General features: G+C 40.3%; 2 protein-coding genes across 15 annotated transcripts in view; one reads left to right on the top strand and one right to left on the bottom strand.

Annotated features, from left to right (window-relative positions):
- LOC128628610 (WAS/WASL-interacting protein family member 1-like) overlaps nt 1-13,188 on the bottom strand; it is a 29,512-nt gene extending 16,324 nt beyond the window's left edge. For 2 of the 7 annotated variants that reach the window (XR_008393047.1, XR_008393043.1), the window contains exon 1: nt 12,080-13,188. Coding sequence is in view for 1 of the 7 variants with exons in the window: in XM_053673494.1 (XP_053529469.1) it covers nt 12,418-13,188 (771 nt within the window). In the remaining 6 variants the exon portion in view is untranslated. The other 5 variants (XR_008393044.1, XR_008393045.1, XR_008393046.1 and 2 more) reach the window with 5 other exon arrangements.
- The window catches only part of WAC (WW domain containing adaptor with coiled-coil), a 93,974-nt gene continuing 85,582 nt past the window's right edge, over nt 12,583-20,974 (top strand). The window contains exons 1-3 of one of the 8 annotated variants that reach the window (XM_053673493.1): nt 12,583-12,667; nt 13,599-13,635; nt 15,160-15,355. In XM_053673493.1, coding sequence (XP_053529468.1) covers nt 15,217-15,355 — 139 coding nt within the window. In that variant the 5' untranslated portion in view covers nt 12,583-12,667; nt 13,599-13,635; nt 15,160-15,216. Of the gene's footprint in view, nt 12,668-12,824; nt 13,232-13,365; nt 13,404-13,598; nt 13,637-15,142; nt 15,356-20,974 lie in introns of those variants that run through there. The other 7 variants (XM_053673492.1, XM_053673489.1, XM_037165478.2 and 4 more) reach the window with 7 other exon arrangements.

Genomic DNA, 20,974 nt, shown 5'->3' with positions numbered 1-20,974 from the left:
TTGTGGGCAGGAATCAGTTTTTGGAGCTCATCTAAATGTCCATTTCACATGAGACATATAGTAAGTATATGGTTCAGATTGTACTTTAAGTTACTTGGATAATTTCTTACATAGTGGAATTTACAAATTGTGGTGAAATATACACAATAAATTTTACAATTCAAACTATTTTAAGTGTACAGTTTTATGGTACTAAGTACATTCACATTGTGCAACCATCACTACCATCCACCTTGGTTTTTATCCTCCTATACTAAACATTGTATTAATTAAATAACTTCATTACCCACTCTCCTCAGACCCTAGTAATCTACTTTTTCTCTATGAATTTAACTATATAGGTAACTCATCTAAGTGGAATTATACAGTATTTGTCCTGGATTATTTTGCTTAGCATAAAATCTTTAAGGCTCATACATGTTGTAGCACAGCTTAATATTTCATTGTATGTACACAAGGTCTGTCCAGAAGCTATCCAGCCATGTGATATGAAGAACAGACATTAATTGAAGAAGATACAAGAAACATTGTAGATGTGATAATGATGCCTCAGTCTCCTTCAAAGTAGACACCTTGGGACCTCACACAGTTCTCCCAATCACTATCAGCTGCCCTGTCATTTTTTCCCTGAATCTTATCGATGGTCTGAGATCTGTCCTCTTACAGCCTTTCAAAGGTGATTTTAGTTTTGGGAAAAGCCAGAAGTTGCAGGGTGCCAAATCTGGGTTGTAAGGGGGCTGAGTCACCTGGGTGATTTGATGGTTCACTGAAAAACTCTGCCCAAGATGTGATGCATGAGCAGGTGCATTGCTGTCATGATGAAGCTGCCAGTTACCAGCTGCCCATAACTACAGCCTTCTAAATTATCTGGATAGTTTCTGTGGAAGAATGTTCAACTTTAATGCAAAATTTGATGCAGATTCATTGCTCTACTCAGTCATATTGAATGTGATGGCCACACAGTACTCATGTTCACTCAACAGTGTCTACCACCCCCACTGACTAGTAAAGTCGTCATTGTTCATGAATGCACACTCTAGGTCACTCTTCTTGGCTGCCAGGTTACCTCTATGTCATGCAAATGGTTCTTGTTATATTAACAATGGATGGATTTTTTCTGGACAGACCTCATATGCTGTATTTTGTTTATCCAGTTAATCTGTCAGTGGGTACTTGGATTGCTTCCACTTTTTGGCTACTGTGAATGCTTCTGTGGTTTTTGGTGTACAAATATCTGTCTGAGTCCCTGCTTTCTTTGGGATATATATCCAGAAGTTTTGGCCTTTCTGTTTTAGGGTACTTTCCTGGCAAACCATATAATTCTATTTTTAAGTTTTGAAGAATCTCCATAGTGTTTTCTCCATAGTAACTGCACCATTTTACATTTCCAGTAGTAATGCACAAGAATTCCAGTTTCTTTATATTCTCATCAACATTTGCTCCTTTCTTTCTTTTTTTTATGGTAATAGCCATCACAGTGAGTGAATATCTCATTGTGGTTTTTATTTGCATTTCCTTAATGATTAATGGTGTCAAGCACCTTTTCATGTGTTTATTGGACATTTGTATATAATTTTGGAGAAATGACTATTCAAATATTTGTCTATTTTAAATTTTTTTTGTTCTTATTGAGTTGTAGGGCATTTTTTATATATTCTGGATATCATTATCTTATCAGATATGTGATCTCACATGTTTTAAGGAGTAATTAAGTCCTCAGTGATGGCTGAGTAGCAGAAAACTCAAGGGGATGGACACAAGATTTGTGTAAGTGAATAAAATATACTGGTAAGCATAATTCATTGGAAGGAAAAGTAGTGAAAGGCTAGAAATTCCCCACAAATGCCAAAATAAAGGGGTTTGATCCATCACTCTTAGGCACAGTTTTGTTTTGTTTTTATGCCCCTTAATGAGGGGAAATGGAATTAACTCAAGTTTTGTCCCATTTTTCTCAGACACTAACAACCATATCAAGGACCCAACACAGACAGATCAATAATTTCCTTTAAGGAAGTTTCTCAACCTTCATTCACATAATTTTTCATATAATGTAATATTTTATAAATACTTTTAAGTCAACTCAACTTTAAAATTAAATTCATCCTAAAATGAAATTTTAAAATGAATATATTATTGTAGTAAATGGAAAGCCAGAATCACGTGCCCTTCCTGTACAGCAGATTACAAACATCAATTACTCCTTTCTCATCTAGGATAACCCTTGTTGGTGGCCCTAGATAACCATACCCTCTCTCTTAACAATGTGCCCAACTACATATGCCAGCATGCTTTTAGATGGGGCTATTTATTGGACAGAGTGTACTATTCATACTTATGCACAGGTTTGTGCCCAGGGAGTAGAAATAGGCTGATGGTGTCAAAATACCATCTCAATTGGCTTTCCATACTACACTTTGGGAAACACTCCTCTAGCCTGGAGAACAGTTCTTGAGAGAAAGAGCCAGAGATTCCTCCAGAGTATGTTCTGTGTATGTGAGGGAAATGGAAAAATGGGATGAAGTCCCAGAAGCCCTCTTTCTGCCTCAGCCTCAATCCCCACTGGTTTTTACAGCCAGAATTTATAGGGATTTCTCTTCCTGGCACAGAAACCCTGGGCTGCGGGACCTGGTATAGGACTGAGAGCCCTTGCTTCTCAGCAGGGGACCTCTGTAGCCAAGATATCCTTCCCAATGAAGAGCTGGGTTTGTGCTACCTGTTCCTATCAGAACCAGTAAGTAGAGACAAGGATTGAATCTATATGTGTGCTTTATCAAGATGCCAGTGATCTGAGAAGACAGCGGGTTATGTACCCTCAAAACTGTCTTAATATCTCAAGCTGACCTTTTTATAAGAAGGGTAGGTAAGGGGTTTGGGGAAAGGTTAAGTAGATAAGAGTTGCAGTCTGGGGCAATTTTCCTAGTACTTCTTTAATCTGTTGGTCAACAACTCAGACAGCATCTCCGGGGCTTGCACACTCCTTGGGAAACAAAGGTTGAATTACTTGTTGACTTTCTGGAGTCATGTAGGTCATGCATTCCTGTTCCTGCAATAACAACTTTCCATGTGCATTAATCACTTAAGCCTATCATCTAAGGCTAAAATATTTAACTCTTCAGTTACTCTATCATTCTCCTGTTGGTAATTATCTGATTTCTATCAGATTTGTTTCATAGGGAAGTAATCGTTTTGTTGTTGATTACAACTGTCCTTCTACTTAACTAGAAACCACTCTGAAGGCAATTTTACATGACTAAAGGCATGATAAGGTAGGTTAGTGTTGGTGTTGCAATTCATTTATAACAGTTTTTAGTACAGTTGACAAATGTTGCATTTTCTAGCTGGGGCTACATTACCGTTAAAAATATTTATTTTTTAGAGAGAGGGGAAGGGAGGGAGAAAGCAGGAAACATCAATGTGAGTGAAACATTGATGGGTTGCCTCTTGCACACCCCAAAATGGTGACCTGTCCTGGCACCAGGCATGTGCCCCGACTGGGAATTAAGCCAGTGACCATTTCGGTTTGCAGAACAATGCCCAACTCACTGAACCACACCAGTCAGGACTACATTAGCATTTTTTAAAGAAAACACTTCCCTGTCCTTTAGGGTTATCATAAATCCCCAATTATCTTTCCAGGCTGGTACAAACGCCTACAAAACATCAAAGTTCAAGTCCATTTTTCTTTTAGTTGGCTTTCTGGGGATCCTGTCTTCCAAGTCTTGAGTAGCACCTTATCTCCGGGCTCAAAGGAATGTACTGAACCTGTGGGGGAGAGATCTCATACAAGTGAAGTCACTAATTAGAGCTAAGGTCTGATTTCGATGTTATATGTGGTTCTTTACCTTCACTTCTTGATCTACATACATATCTCCCACCCCAATTGTTGCCTGAAATGGTTGCCTGTACACCATTTCATAAGGACTCAATTGACAACACTTCAAGGAGCCACCCTTATCCTGATCAGAGCAAAAGGTAAAACTCAATCCCAGGGGAGATGAACTTCTTGACACAATTTGGCAACATTTTTCTTCAAGTTGTGATTTATCTTCTTTACCTTCCCAGAAGCCTAATGTCTCCATGCTATGTAGTCTCCATTTGATTTCTAAAAATTTACTAACCTTCTGTGAAATTTCTGAAACAAAAGCAGGTCCATTATTGCTCTGGATGCTGCCAGATAGGCCAAAGCAAGGAATTATTTCCTTCAGTAGGGCTTTCGTTACCTCCGAGGATTTCTCAGTTCTAGTAGGCTAGGCCTCTACCCATCCAGAAAAGGCATTAACAAAGACGAACAAATATTTACATCCTGTGCTCAGTGTCTGGGTTTATTTGCCAGTCTTCAAACAGGCACTTCCCGGGGTATTGTTTCCCTTCTTCTGACAGGGATCTGTCCTAGGATTGTTCTGGCACACATGGCTCCAGAAATTCCAGGACCTGTGAGCCGTGGTTTAATATAGGTGGTTCAAAACCCCAGCTCTTAACTTTTTCTAAGTCTGCAGTTGAATATTCAGGGTCAAATTGACAAGTCTAGATATTCAGTGACAAGTCTAGAACAGGCACCAAAGGCATTATAAATGTTTCCTAGCAGCCTCTTTCACTGCTCAATTGGCCAGACTGTTTCCTTTAGCCACTTCAGTGTCCTCTTTCTGATGCCCAGGGTAGGGCATAACTATCACCTATAAAGGTACCTACCTGAACAGCCTCTAATAATTTCAAATTTCTCTTGCAAGCTTAATTTCCTTTTTATTGGAGTTAATAGTCCTCTTTCCTTAAATCAAGTCTAATTCTCTCTTAAATCAAGTCTATATTTCAGCACAGTCATGTATTAGTATAGCTGAGTCAGGCTCTGGAATAAGAGAGGCAGGATTAACTTAAAGTTTCGTTTTTGTTTTTTTAAAGATTATTTTACAGAGAGAAAGGGAGGGGAAAAAAGGGGAAGAGAAACATTCACATGTGAGAGACATATCAACTGGTTGCCTCTTGCATGCTCCCAACGGGACACAGATGGCCTGCAACCCAGGCATGTGTCCTGACTAGGAATTGAACCTGTGACCTTTTGATTCGCAGGCCAGCACTCGATTCACTGAGCCACAGCAGCCAGGGCCTTACTTAGTTTTAAATTGTTTGATACCTTCCCATTCTTCTAGCAGTGAGTCAAAAATTTCATTTTTGCTCAAGCAAGCTCAACACTTGGTGGGTTGCATAAATGGTGGTAGGCTGTCCTAAGAAAAACTCTTCATCTTCTTGTAAAAGCTCACAGAATGGAAGCTCACCACCCCATTTCTCTATAAGACAAAGTTCTGTAGTATCACACAAACCGGAAGGCACATTAATTCCTGACAACTATTCTAAATTGTAAGCTGGGACTACAATTCAACCAGACAGAGGTCTGTAATATCACACAAACCTTAATTCCTAATGACCAGTTCTGCATTGTAACCCAGGACTGCAGTTCTGAACCAGAAAGTGCAGCGATTCAATCAAAAGTGAAGGCAACAGAGTGCTGAGAATCGGAGTCCCCAAGTGAAATCGCTTGGCAGCTGCTAGGCAGTATCCTAATCCGTACTCTGGGGAACCTCAGTCCAGATAGTCAATGGGACTCCGTGCCAGAAACCTAGGCTTACTGAAGAGTTGGGAATGTGTCCCACTAAAGTTGCCAGAAAATGAAACAAAAAAAAAAATAGGCAATCACACTGCCTGTCACCACCAAAACCATTAAATAGACACAAGGACTGAATCTTTATGAGCACTTTATGCAGATGCTGACAATCTGAGAAGACATGGGCTTATGTCCCGTCAAAAACCATCTTAACGTCTCATCTCAAGTCAACATTTTGTAAGAAGAAAAGGTAGGTAAGGGGTTTGGAAAACAAGGTTAATTGGATAAGAGTTGCAATCCAGGAATGATTTTCCAAGTACTTTTTATTTATTTTTTAAAAGATTTTATTTATTTATCTTTAGAGGGGAAGGGAAGGAGAGGGGGAGAGATATATCAATATATGGTTGCCTTTCATACGTCCCCTGCTTAGAACGGGCTTGTAACCCAGGTATGTGCCCTGAATGGGAATCGAACCTTGATCCCTTAGTCCACAGGCCTGCGCTCAATCCACTGAGCTACACCAGCCAGGGCATTCCAAGTACTTTTTAAATCTGATCAACAACTCAGATACCATCTCCATCACCTGCAAACCTGGGGCACAAAAGTTGAAATGCTTGCTGACCTCTGGAGTCACACAGATCATGCATTCTAGTTCCTGGAATAACAGTTTTCCACATGCATTAATCACTTAAGCCTATCAACTAAGGCTAAAATCTTTTAATTCTTGAGTTCCCTTTTTATCTGCCACACTTGGGTATGAGACCAGCCTGTTTCATATGGCTTCTTCTTCAGTGTGGCTTCTTCTTTAATTCCAAAGTTGTAGAACTACCATTCAGCCAGATTTCAATCGATTCTGAATGATGGCTGTTCTATAGCATAGTTGTAATTCTGATGTGGTCGTGGGAGGAGGTGAGTTGTGCATTACCTATGCTGCAATCTTGACTGGAAGTTGACAGTTTATTTTGTCAGTATTTGAATATGTCATCTGATTGCCTCCTAGCTTCCATGTGTTCAGGTGAGAAAAAAAGCTGTTAATTTTATTAAGGATCTCTTGTATGTAAGGACTGCTTCTCTCTTGCTGCTTTCAGGATTCTTTGTCAATGACTTTCAACAGCTGGATTACAATGTGTCCTGGTGTAGGTTTCTTTGAATTTACCATACATTGATCTTAAACAACTACATATCTTTTATCAAATTTGGGAAGTTATTTGATAATTTTTTTTAAAGATTTTATTTATTTATCTTCAGAGGGGAAGGGAAGGAGAGAGGGAAAGAATTATCAATGTATGGTTGCCTCTCGTGCATCCCCTGCTGGGAACTGGCCTGCAACCCAGGCATGTGCCCTGACTGAGAACTGAATAGAAATCCTCTGGTTCATAGGCCCGAGCTCAATCCACTGAACTACACCAGCTGGGGCAATTAGTTCTCCAAATAGTCTTTTTCCCCCTCTCTTTCCCTTCTTTCTTGCATACCCATTATGCAAAAATTGGTATGCTTGATGTCCCAAAGGTCTCTTAAGCTGTTGATTTTTAATTTTTTCCATTTTGTTCTTCAGATTGGGTAATCTTAACTGACCTATCTTAAACTCTGCTGATTCTTTCTTCTCACTACTCATATCTGTTGCTGGAATCCTCCAGTGAATTCTTAGTTTCAGTTATTACACTTTTAACTCCAGAATTCCTATTTGGTTCCTTTTGATCATTTCAATCTCTATTGATTGATTCCCTTACTTGGTGAGACATTGTTTTTCCTGATATCCTTTAGTTTTCCATGATTTCCTTTAGCTCTTGCAATATTTTTAAAAGGGTTCACAGGAAATCTTTGTCTAATAAGTCCAATAGTTCTGTGTTCTTGGGGAGTTTCTATTAATTTTTTCCTGTTACGGGCCATGATTTCTTATATTTATGCCTACCTTGTAATTTTCTTTGTTGGAAACAGGACCTTCTAATTATTATATCATGTAATGTCTGCAAATAAGACTTCCCTGCCTCCCTAGCATTTGCTGTTGCTGCTTGTGATTGTTGTGGTCTGGTTGTTTAACGACTTTTCTAAACTAACTTTGTAAACTCAGTATGTATTTCTCTGTGTGGCCACTGGAGTTTGTTTTGTTGGCTTAGTGGTCAGCTAGTGATTCAACAGAGATTACCTTAAATGCCTATGACCAAAAAAAAAAAAAAAAAGATCAGGGTCACCTATAAACTATGGGCTAAAAGTTCTCCCCCTTTATTGGTTGGTATGTATTAATCTATAGATTGAAATATAGGTTTTTTGCAATCTTTTGCAAAAGTCTTTTGCACTTTTGAGTTCACTTATTAGAAAGAAATAAGCCCTGGCTGGTGTAGCTCAGTGGATTGAGCTCGGGCCTGTGAACCAGAGGATTTCGATTCAGCTCCCAGTCAGGGCACATGCCTGGGTTGCAGGCCAGTTCCCAGCAGGGGACACACAAGAGGCAACTATACATTGATATTTCTCTCCCTCTCTCCTTCCCTTCCCCTGTAAAGATAAATGAATAAAAAAGGTCTCCTTAAGATGTTATATGTGCAAATTTTATGTACTTTTAAAAATGTTATGTTAAAATATTTTATTTGTATTGGGAATAATCCAGCTTTCCCTCACTCTATTTGTGACAGCAGGACTGGATTTACAATTTCACTTTTAGAAGGAATAGAACCATACACCTTTTTCTCATTAGAACTATAATAGTTCGTTGTTTTCTTTGTATATATTTTTGCAGGCAAATATCCTTTCTTTCAACAAATATTTAAGTCATACATCACATAGAACTTTCATTCTAGAAAGAGATAACCAATAAACAAGATATATAACAAAATTATGTAGCAAACTGTGTAAGAAAAATAGAACAAGGAGGAGAGGGTGCTCGCATTCCATTTTTATACAGTTCTTAGAGGAAAGACCTTTGTGATAAAGTGAGATTTGAGCATAGACCTAAAGAAGTGACAGCGTGAGCCAAGTAAGTAAGTACCAAGACGAGCATTCTAGGCAGGATAGAGGTATAAACATCCTGAGACAGAAACATGCTCAACATACTGTTGAGAAGGGGAGGTTAGATTGGTGGGAAAAGAATGAGCAAGAACACAAAGCCAGAGGTAACATGGGTGGGGGCAGCTCACAAAGAGCCTCATAGACCATGTAAGAGCTTTGGCTTTTATTCTGAGTGAGACAGGAAGCTATTGGTGGGCTTTAAGATAGGAATGATACTGACTTAAAGGATCGCTGACTGTTGTGGAAGCCATGTGGAAGCAAGTGTAAAAGTGGGAAATCAGTTATGAGGCCTTTGCTATGGCCCATGTATAGGAAGATAGTAGCTTAGACTGGAGTGAATGTGATAAAGGTGGTGAACAGAGATCAGATTTGGGGTATATTTTGGAAATAATATTCACGGGATTTGCTGATGAAGTGAATGTGAGGTATAAAAGAATCAAGGATGATTCCCATATTTTTAGCCTTACCTGGAAGAATGGAGCTATTTCATAAAATAGGTAAGATCTGATCAGGACTGGGTTGGGGGTGGGGAGAAATTAAGTTTGGCTTTATATACAATAAGTGTGTGATGCCTGTTAGACATTTAAACAGTGCTGTAGAGTAGGCAGTTAACTGTGGGTCCAATGTTCAGGATAAAAGTGTAGGCTGGGCATTCAGATATAGATTTCATTTAGCTAAAGATCTGGATGGGATCTTTAGCTAAAGATTTTAGGGAAAGAGAACGGAAAGAGGAGAATCAGTACAAGTTGTGAGATTTGAATTGTGAGGCACTGCAGCTTTTAGAGACTGGAAAATAGGCGGAATCAGCAAGTAAACTACAGAACAGCCATTTAAGAAGAGAAGCAAGAGAGAAATACAGTGGAATCAAGGCAGGCAAGATAAGGCACTTCAAAAGGAAGAGAGTATGTTGTCAGCTGTTTCAAATGCTGCTGACAGGTGAAGTGAAATGAAGACCGAATAAGAAAAATTGGATTTGAGAACATGGAGGCTACTGTTGATCTTGTGCAGGTTCAGTGGAAGTGAAGTTTTTCAGTAGAGGAGAACAGATCATAGCAAAAGGGTAACATCTAGAGGGAGATACAAGTCAAGATGTGTCCTTTTTTTTTTTAAGGATGGTAATTATTAAAATATCTTTATAAGTTGATGGAGGTGATCCAGTTGAGAGAAAAAATTTTTTATAAGAACAGACAATTCCAAGAGTAAAATGGAACTCAGGGCAAAAGTGGCAAGTTTGGTCTCAGGAAATCTGAGTTACTGGAGTGTAGCAGTGTATTCAGATGTAGGAAGGTTGGTAGGTGCAATGGTGGGAGGAGGCAGGCACTGTTACTGATTTCTGATTTTCTTTTTTTTAAGATTTTATTTATTTATCTTTAGAGGGGAAGGAGAGAGGGAAACATCAATGTACGGTTGCCTCTAGTGCGCCCCCTGCTGGGAACTTGCCTGCAGGGAACTGGCCTGCAACCCAGGCATGTGCCCTGACTGGGAATTGAACCACCATCCTCTGGTTCGCAGGCCTGCGCTCAGTCCACTGAGCTACACCAGCCAGTTTTCTTCTATTTTTCTAAAGAGATAAGCAAGATAATGACTTCTGAGTGAGGAGAGGACATGTATAGTCAGGAAGAAAGATGCTAAACAGCTGCCGAAGAGCACAGGGTAGGTAAATGTATAAGGGAAATTAGACTGGGGGTGGGGTGAAAACACAAGGAGCTCACTTCAGAGTTAGCATGATTGTGTTTTTCTCCAGCCAACTTCAATCGCTGTGAAGCAAGCATACAGTGAAATGAGCAGGGTTGTGGTTATACAGGAAAATGAAGGAAGAGATAAGGAAAGAATCGAGGCATTTGCAAAGGAGGATTTAAAACAATGGATGATGGAATCTAAGGTAGACAATGAGATGACTTTAAAAAAATGGGCATAACATTTAAATGTGTCCTTTAGTAAACAGTTAATTCTCATTATTTGAGGTAATGTTCTGTAAAGTCACAATAAATAGTGAGCTGCCCCTAGGGGAAATATAGGGTGAGGTACCTGACTCTGGTCACATTTTTGTTAATCAAAATACATAATCTTGAATACAAAATACATAACCTCATGGCCAAGAAGGAAGTTTCTCTAGGACACGTTTTCTCCACAAGACACAGCACACACAGCCTTCCTGGACTTACAAATACAGGACAGCTTTCACTTTGCTGGGGGCAGCATTTAAAACAGCAAAACACCAATAAAAAGCATGCAAAATGTGGAAAAAAAACATGGCACTATTTACACTGTGAAAGGCACAGTTGTTTTCAGTAAAAGAGGTGAAACAATAAGGCTGTGTGTATCCTCGTTTAACTTCATCTGAATGTGTCAGGCAAGTTAATTTTTGCCACTCTGCATCACATGCCCATCAATGCTGCGCTACTGATTTTACAAATACATTTTAGTGAGTAGTCAGACTTGGAAACAGAGAATCTGTGAATAATGAGAACTGACTGTACATTGCCTGCAACAATTTCCTCCACAGCTCAGCCTAATTTTGCTGCTTTTGATCAAATGGTATATATCAATTTCGGCAGATTATCAAACACACACACTTTTGTCAATATCCAAAGTTTCTGCATAAGATTTATGTACTATTTTTTGTGCCCTGTGATCTGATGTCTATCTTCAACGTATTTGTTTGAAGTGTTAGAAATTACACATAAAACTCCAGTTTTTTCATCCCCATTTCAGTCTTTAGCAGTTATTTCAGTTGCTGACAGCTTAAGTGGGCATTAAGTAGGATTTACTAGTCCTCGTCTTATCGTTTGGCTGGTGGATGCGACAGAGTAATGTAATTACTTTTTAATTTTTTTTCAATCGTGATTTCAGAGCCCTTGCCTCACATCATTCCATGTGTTCATTGGGTCCTGCAACAATGTAACTTGTTGGCTACCAAACAAATCAGTTTTTCATAAGATTTTTGGAGGGGTCTTGTTTCTTCTGATTTGTTTACTTTTTTGCCTTTTTATGCTATTGAAATAGTTGTATATTTACCTCATGTGTATTACAATCCTTTTTGTTATTGTTGCAGGGGTTTAAGATTAGGAAAAAAAAATCACCTGAACACCGCCACCCTCAAATAAAACTTAATATTTTGGTGTAACTGACTTTCCTCCTCCCTATAAACCAATGTTTCCATTATGCCTGTAGTTTGTAAAATTTGTAGCAATTTCTTTTACCCCAACCTATGCTTTCAGTCACATCTCGAACCTCCAAATGAAGAAGTGGACTGGGACCCGCTGGAGGTGGAAAATCTTAAACCAAGATGAGGCTTTTCAACACTTTTCCCAAGTCTCCCATTCCCTTAAAACTCATCGACGTTTTAATTCAATGAGCGAGCAGCGCTTCCGGCTCAGTCTTGGCAAGCCCACCCGACAGCCGCGCAGGCACACACCCTAAACCCTTCATATTCGTCACTCCTCGTTGGGAAAGCTCGCTTCTGGGGATGTGACTTACTTCTAACCGGCCGTGCGCCAGCTTGAAGCAGCCCTGCTAGTCCCAGTACTGCGGCGCGTTAAGCGTCCGGTGTGAGGCTGGTGCCCAGGCCCAGTTCCGGATCCAGGGACAGGGCCCGAGAGGGCAGTCGCGCCCTCCCCACCTCGCTGACACGAGCTTCGATCGCTGCTCGCGGAGGAAGTCCCAGGATAACCGTTCTCCGGTCGCCTAACGAGGGGTTTGCGACCACCCCGCTGCAGCCCGGAGGGGCGGGCACCTGCAGACAGAGCGCTCTGGGAGGACAACCCCCCCCCCTCTTGTGCCCCCACCTCGGCGCAAGCGCAGTAGCCCAGCCTCCCTTATTTAGTCCGAGATGGCTTCTCCGGCGCCCCACCGTCCTCTTCCCGAAGGCGGCTCCTTCCCGGCGCACCCCGGGGCCCCTGGGACCAGCCTCGAGCTGGTCCCCAGGCAGGAGTCTCCTTAAACTGGAACGGCAGTGGCCGGCGTGAGCCTGAGAAAAAGCAGCGGCAACCGGAAAGCACTGACGGGTGTGGAGGCGTTGAGCCAGGCCTCAGAGGAAGAGGAAGAGGAAAAGGGGATCGAGCCGAGGTTTGCCGAAGACGGCGTGCCGGAGTTGCGCGCGGAAGGGGAGGAGGGCCGAGGGTGGCAGAGGAGGGGCGCGGCGGAAACTGCCGAGGTTTGCCGAAGGCCGCAGCCTCGGAGTTGCCCGGATGTAGTTGGTGGAGCGGCAGCGGCGGCACCGGCGGCGGCGGCGGCTGGCGGAGAAGGGCCAAGGGGCGGCTGGGGAAGAGGAGGGCAGGAGGCGGCGAAGGAGGAGAAGGCGGAGAAGGCAGTTGCTCTCCGCCGGGCTGAGCAGGACGCGTCTTATTGCCCCCCTCCCCCCCCCGTTGGCCGCTTCCGCCGTGTAGGTGGCGCCTCTCCCCGGGTTGAGAGTGAGCGTGGTGTGGACGGAGGGAGATGGCCCGGGAGCGCCGGCGCCAGTAACGGGGAGGTGCTGAGAGTCGCCGAGGGCGCGCCGGACCCTGGTGCCGGTGCTGCCGCCCGTCCGCTCGCCCGCCCCTCGCGGCTGCTCTCCCCCCTCCCCCGACACACACACACAGGTCGTGCATTGATGGTAATGTATGCGAGGAAACAGCAGAGACTCAGTGATGGGTAAATTGGCTTTTCGTTTCGGGCTGGGCCGCGGCGCGGGCGGGGGTGGCGGCGAGGTGGGGGGGGGGCTGTTCCTCCTTATCGGCTGCTGGTGGAGCCGCCATTTTTGTTGTTAACCCTGGTCCGGATCGGGCTGGGAGGAGGAGCGGTGGCGCGAGCAGGCGAGGCCAGAGTGAGTGTGGAAGAAGCGCAGGGCCATTTCGCGGTGTTTCGCCCCCGTCACCGCCTTTAAAGGCGGCAAGTGTGCGTGTGCTAGCTCTCCGCCGGCTCGTTTAGTGGGTCTCCCGCGGGGAGGGGCGCTGGGGGGGGCGTTTTCTTCCTTTCCCTCGAGATGTTTCAAGTCACCGTTTCTCTTCCTGTTTTTCAGCTGTCACGACCGGAGGGGGGACTCGCAGCCTTACCAGGTACCAGGCGATGCCGGGGTGGAGGGGTGGATGCGGGGACGGAGGGGGAAGGGAGGAAGGACCTAGTACTCGAGCGCAGGCTTCAGATGTCGCTACAGGCCTTTCGGTGTAACAAATCTTAAAGTAGCAGTGCTGGTCCCCTTAAAATGCTCTGTTTGAGTCCATTGGCACTCTCCCAAAAGGTTTAGTGACTTATTTTGCCATCAGAGTGGAGGAAGTTCAGTTTTTTAAGGAAAAAGTCATTGCTCAGCCAGAAAGGACTTGACTCGATTATTTGGGCGTGAAGGAGTTGTTGGGGTCAGGTGATAGGTTTCTATATTGTATTTTATTGTGAAGTAAAAGGTAACGTTAAGATATTAAAATCAGATGTAAGGTATGGAAAAGAACAATTGATTGCAACTCTTAAGTGTGTTGCAAACCACTGTCCCTTCTCAATTTAGGGTTTTGTTTTTTGTTGTTTTTTTTTTGCAAGTAGTTGCCTTACTAGTGAGAGATGGTGCTTTTGGCTCTGTAGGAATTAAGGTCTTTGGATATTTGGATAACTCATTCTAATATTGATGATTCTAGTTATGTAGGTCCCTTTTAGTTTTTGCAGTTGCAGCATGTAAAGTTTTTAAAAATTATACAGGTGGCGCCTGTTTTGGGAGGATCTCTTAAGGTTAACTATCAGATGGCGCTAGAAGTAAATATTTTTAGGTCCTATCATTGCAATTATAAGAGAGTAGGTTTCTAAGCTGATAGTTCTATAACTGGTTGGCATGCGTTAAAGCTCAAAGTTCTATAACTGGTTGGCATGCGTTAAAGCTCAAGTTAAAAACCCTGTCCCCTGATGTGTAAACCATTGTTCATTACATTTGGATATCAAAGAATAAACCCAATTGAGTCTGCCCCTTTAAAACATAATTACATTGTATCATGGTTGTTTTAACTATGTGTTAGGATAAAATTTAAGCATTATTGTGAAGACTCTCCATTACATTTCATTGTTTTCTTATACCTTGATTTCCCACACCGGTCAGAATAAGTAAGGCAGGTTTGAAATGCTATTTTTGAGTCAGTATTGGAGAAACCGATGCTTTCTTCTTTTGTAGGTTTTCAGAAACAGGCTTAAGCTCAATTTACTTGAGTCTTTGCATCAGCTGTAGAGAAGTAGATTACAATAGAACTCAGATCCTGCTTTTCTTTAGATTAAGCTTTTTAATTCCTAGAAAAATTTATAGAGGAATAAATGTACCGAGGTGTTTGATTTCACGTATGTACAAGATACTTTATGAATTGGAGTTTCTTTTTTTTTCCAACATAGGCGGTATGATTTGTCTGAGGAGCCTTATAAGTTAGGCATTTATTTAGTTCTTGTCTGAATAATTTAAGTCATAAGTGAAATGGAAATTTTAATTTTACTGATGTAAATTCATAAAATTTAATGACGTTAAAAAACTAAATTTTATGATAAAATGAATTTAGGAAGTTAGGTTTAAAGTTTAAAAATTTTCTCTCTTTTTTTGGGGGGGTGATGTTCTACAGGCACTTAAGTATTCATCGAAGAGTCACCCCAGTAGCGGTGATCACAGACATGAAAAAATGCGAGACGCCGCAGATCCTTCACCACCAAATAAAATGTTGCGGAGATCTGATAGTCCTGAGAACAAATACAGTGACAGCACAGGTCACAGTAAGGCCAAAAATGTGCATATTCACAGAGTTAGAGAGAGGGATGGTGGTGAGTAGCTTTCTGTTGGAACTTTCACATATATTTATTTTTTAACAGTTGCTCTATGTAAAATAATAGGTGGCGTTAATAACTATATGGCAGTGTTATATTATGAAAATTTTAAATTTCTATCAACTTATTTGATTCTTGAAAAAGCTACTGTAGAAATAAGCATCTAAAAATGGGCTCCAGCGGGGTATCCCATAAGAGAATGCATGTTGAATATAGTCTGCCAAATGCTTTATTCATGGTGACAGAATTTCAGGATGTTTTCCCAAGAAAGGAATTTTCACCTTTCCAAGTAAAGATTTTATTTTATTTGGCTTAGTTAATTTTGAGGTCCGTATTGCTGTTTGAATCTGTTTTTTAAGGGCCTCAAATGTGTTTTCTAATGATAAATTATGAATTTAAAACAGTAGGTGTTTGGAGACAGTTCACTGGTTAAAAAATAATTTGCGATTCTGAAAATTTCTTTTAGCTCTTTGTTGTAAACATTTAATATAATGTTTTCCATATTTTCCTGGGTCTTAACTCGTGTATCTTCTATATTGTGTTCATTCAGACATTCAGCTTTTTAAAATAGCCTCATTTCTTTTGTATAATGCTGGTACCCTTCAGTTATTGCCTTACCTCCAGCTCTCTGAGGCAGGATGTTGAGAAAAAAAATAAACTCAGTATCTATTTTCAGACTTAATTTTCCCAGATTCACCAGATATCTCATACTGTGTCTAAAGCATGCATTGAGGAACAAACTAATTTCAGTAAGATTAAGACATCTCTATTTTTTTTCACTGTAAGACCTTATATCACTTAATAGAAAATATGGTTGAGGTAAATATACAGTATTGATTGCGCTTTTATAAGCTTCTAAAAAACTCACTAGACTACCATGTGGCTTTCTGTCTCTGATCATCAAATATCTTCTCAATACTTTGTTCACTTTTAAAACATATTCTGTATCTTCTGGTTCTCTTTCTCCTTTTTTTTGCTTCCTAAAATAGACATCAGTTTTACTCAGTGTGATCAAGTACTGAGAAACAGTGGTCTTCTCTGTATGTAATTACTGGGTTGAGGAAATTAATAGAAGATTTCATTGAGATGGAACAGAAAGTATTCTCTGTTGACTAGAGCTATATAGCTTTGTGCTACCATATTTTTGTTTGCAAGTAATAGAAGGTAGGTTTGGTTGTTAAAGTATTAAAAGTTCTTTGATGGTAAAAACTACCTAAACTATTAGTATTTTCAGTTTTGTGGGTAAATTTTCCATAGTGTTTTGTGTAGTCTGAGATGGTGCTATTATCAGTCACTCTTCTATAGCGGTTTTCATTTCAAATTTTAGTTCTTGGCATGTACTATTTGCACTGTACTATGCTTTGTATTTAAAATTTGCTAATTGTGACAAAATATGATGTGATACCTCATCTCCTTACAGATAACTATCTTAGGTTCTCTCAGTGATTATGACCTGGTTAATGTGTCATCTATCTTCAAATTCAGGAAGAAATCTCTAGGGAACTTGATGTACATTTATGATGAATTGTGCCTGGTAAATTTTTTTACAGGTGAAATAATTCCAAGAACATTCTGTTGCTTATTTATTCAATAACCATGGGGCATCCGCTGTGTGCCAGTTATGGGAAGTAAAGATAAGATGTGATCCTGCCCTTGAAGCTATTAAATAAAGGCTTTGACTTTCAAGAGTTAGTGGTGTAGATAACTTACTTTTTCTTGACTCATATTTTCTTCATTTTGACTTTTAATTTTACTTCTGTGTGAACTCCAGATACTTCTTGTTGGATTTTAGTGTCCTCTTTATTTGCATTTGCTTGTTGATGTTTCCTTAGCTCCATTTGTAAGAAACTTCTTTCTTACTTTTCTGATCTAGTCATTGGCAGAGTTAGGCCTCACCTTCTAACTTGCTTTTTAGCCACTTGTCTGTCTTACTGTGGAGCCTGTTAATTAATACTGTAACTCAAATAAATTAATTAGTACAATCTCTACTAGTTCTGGTTGCCAAATTCCTTTACACTTTTAAGGAATAATGACTGCTGCAACATAGGAGATCTCTATTTTGGAGTTCAGAGTGCATCTTTGATGTCAATTCTGTCTTTTAAAGATGTAAAATGGTGATTCTCCCCTCATTTAATACTGAGATATTTAGTCATTGTACTTTTACTTCAGGGTTTTTTTAAATGCCAGTGTGTTTGAATCTAAGTTTTAAAAGTGCGTATGCATAATTTTTATTATAGGCATTTGTATTTTGTTAGGTTTTTATCTTTAACTGTGAATCCAAATATATATAAACATTCATATATATAAAGTCAAAGACATTATCCAAAGTCAGATGCAGGTGAGTTGAATTATCTGTGCTCTCACATGTGTAAGTCACAATGTTAAGAACAAGTTACTATTTTGTTTTCTGAACTAATTTCAAATTTTTTTTTTAGGAGCTTTAAAAAATCTGATGACATTAGTAAATTTAATAATGTAAGAACCTATGTGCTATGATTTGTAACTTTAATTTTACAAAGCAAGTTAAACAATGTAGAACTTGTAAGATGTGTTGTTTTTCACTAATTACTAGATTTATTTTGTGGCACCTTAAATTTCCTTGAACAGTGATAATTTAGAATTAATGTACGAAAATGACTTTAAGGTATACAATAAAAAGAAAGCAGAGATTGAGGATTGTCAGTACTAGAAATCTTTAAAGACTTAGTGCAACATAGCATGCAGTTAAAAGATTGGAGATTTGATCCCTTAGGATTCATTAAAGGGGATGTATTAGATTATCTGTTGTAAATTAAGGGGAAATAAGTTTTTGTGTATTTTGTGATCTATCTGCAAACTATACAGTCTTTGTTTAAAGATAACCAAAAGCAAGGATCTCAAGACATAGTGATTGGATTTGTTTTCATATAGCTGAGACAGGTTTTTAAAGGTGCAGCTGACATCCAAACTTTAGAAGAGTGAACATACAATGCAGGTGGAATTTGTACTTTTATTGCATTATAAAACATTTTCCATTTGATTTAAATACTTTTTTTTTCAAGAACTATCTCTTTTCATTAAGTAACTTGAAGAAATGATGGACCAAAAAAAGAAAAAATACAGAAAATGATAGTATAAATGAGTTTGGGAATGAAGGGTATCTTTGCAGCAAGACTATAAAGCTGTTCCACAAAACATCAGCCGCTTGAGGCTCGTTTCATTTTTCTCATCTTCCTTCTCAGCATTAACGGTAATAAACTTAAAATACATATTTGAATATTTTTTGGAAACATCGTTTTAGGAGAGATAGTTTAGCTCAGTTGGTTAATTGAAAAATACTCTTGCGACATCAGTGAATTTGCATTGCTTTTAGTTAGCATTCAGATATCTTTTGAGTTGAAGGAAAATTGTGTTTGGTTTGGTAAACATTTCTAAAGATTTTACAGTTTTTAGCTGCACAGTGAGGTTTTTATCTCATTTTGTCAGCCATATCTAGAAAATTTGGAAATATGTTTTCATCCAGTTTTCAAACAAACATTACTGTAAGTATCTTGTTCATTGGGACTATTGGGGATAATTGGTGTTCTTACAGCTTTTTAAATATAATTTAGTAAAGTTTGAATCTTTTCACGTTGGATAATAGGTTGTGGTACTTGTACAATGTGGTCTTATGGTTATTCTAACAACTAGATTTTGAATAAAATAAATATGCCCTGCATTTGTTTTTTGATGTATCTTTTTGTTTTTTGGTTTTTTTTAATATATTTTATTGATTATGCCATTACAGTTGTCCTATTTCCCCCCTTCATTCCCCTCCACACCCCTCCCCCACTATCCCCCCTTTAGTTTATGTCCATGTGTCACAAGTTCTTTAGATTCTATATTTCCCATATTATCTTTGCCCTGTCCCCTATTTTCTACTTACCGTTTATGCTACTTACTCTCTGTACCTTCTCCCCCTCTCCTCCCACTCCCCTGTTGCTAACCCTCCATGTGATCTTCATTTCTATGGTTTACTCCTGATCTAGCTGTCCTCTTAGTTTGCTTTTGTTTTAGGTCTGGTTGTTAATAACTATGAGTTTGCTGTCCTTTCACTGTTCATCTTTCTTATCTTCTTTTTCTTAGGTAAGTCCCTTTAACATTTCATATAATAAGGGTTTGGTGATGATTATCTCCTTGAATTTGATCTTATCTGAGAAGCACTTTATCTCTCCTTCCATTTTAAATGAAAGCTTTGCTGGATAGAGCAATCTTGGTTGTAGGTCTTTGGATTTCATGACTTGGAATAACCTCTTTCCAGCCCCTTCTTGCCTATAAGGTCTCTTTTGAGAAATCAGCTGACAGTCTGATGGGAGCTCCTTTGTAGGTGACTGTCCCCTTATCTTTTGCTGCTTCTAGGATTCTCTCCTTCATTTTAATCTTGGTTAATGTAATTATGATATGCCTTGGTGTGTTCCTTCTTGGGCCCAACTTCTTTGGGACTGTCTGAGCTTCCTGGATTTCCTGGAAGTCTATTTCTTTTTCCAGATTGGGGAAGTTCTACTTTAATATTTGTTCAAATAAGGTTTCCACTTGTCGCTCTTCCTTCCTCCCCTTCTGATACCCCTATAATTCGGATGTTGGAATGTTTAAAGATGTCCTGAAGGTTCCTAAGCCTCTCCTCATATTGTTGAATTCTTGTTTTTTCATTCTTTTCTTTTTGGTCATTTTTTTTCTTCCTTCTGGTCCACTCCCTTGATTTGAGTCCCAGTTTTCTTTCCATCACTATTGGTTTCCTGTGCATCTCCCTTCATTTCAATTAGTTTAGCTTCCATATGTTCCTTTAATTTGTGACTAAAATCAACCAGTTCTGTGAGCATCCTGATCACCGTTGTTTTGAACTGTGCATCTGAAAGTTTGGCTATTTCTTCATCACTTAGATTTATTAGCTCTGGGGCTCTGAGTTGTTCTTGAGCCATAATGTTTTGGTCTGTTCACACCTGCTACTTATGAGGGGCAGACAGAGCCTTAGGTGTTCACCAGGGCAGGGCGACCCAGTCACTGGGTTGTGACGCTGTATGTGGGGGCAGGGTCAGAGAGGGGCAATGGCGTTTGTTCCGCTCTCTCAGTTTTCAGTCCCCTCTGCTGCTCCCGGCAAGCAAACCTGGCCCCCCTGGTGCCTGCTCCTGGGTGTTTGGACCTGTGCACCCTCCAGGACCCTGTGGGTCTCTCCAACAAACTGAGCCCAGGAGTTTCTCCCGGCACCTCGGCCTAGAAAGTCTTTCCAATTTGTGTTTTCAGGGTCTAATTCTCGTCGCTGGGGGCCTAGCCTGAGCGGTCTGCCTCACTGCTCACTCCTTTGCTTGGCTTTTCTGCATGCAAATGTGTGACCAAGGTTAGCAGCCTCCTTGCGCCCTTACTGGGTCTGCCCGTTGCCACCCCACACCTGGGATCTGCCAACAGCTGCCTTCGCTCCTGGGCCGGCCAGTCTTTCCTGCCTGACCCTGCTCTGTGAGCCACTGACTCCGCCCCTCTTACCTGTCTGGCTGAATGGTTTGTTGTTGTTGGACTTCTGTACAGTTCAATTTTCTGTGTTTTGGCTGCGTTTTTGTTACTAAAACTTGGTTGTCTTTAAACTGAGTTGTGCAAGGAGGTACA

This window comes from Artibeus jamaicensis, unplaced genomic scaffold (genome assembly GCF_021234435.1).
Source record: "Artibeus jamaicensis isolate MK-2021 breed Jamaican fruit bat unplaced genomic scaffold, CSHL_Jam_final contig_867, whole genome shotgun sequence".
In the NCBI taxonomy this organism is placed as follows: Eukaryota; Metazoa; Chordata; class Mammalia; order Chiroptera; family Phyllostomidae; genus Artibeus; species Artibeus jamaicensis.
This window is presented reverse-complemented; position numbering and strand designations above follow the sequence as displayed.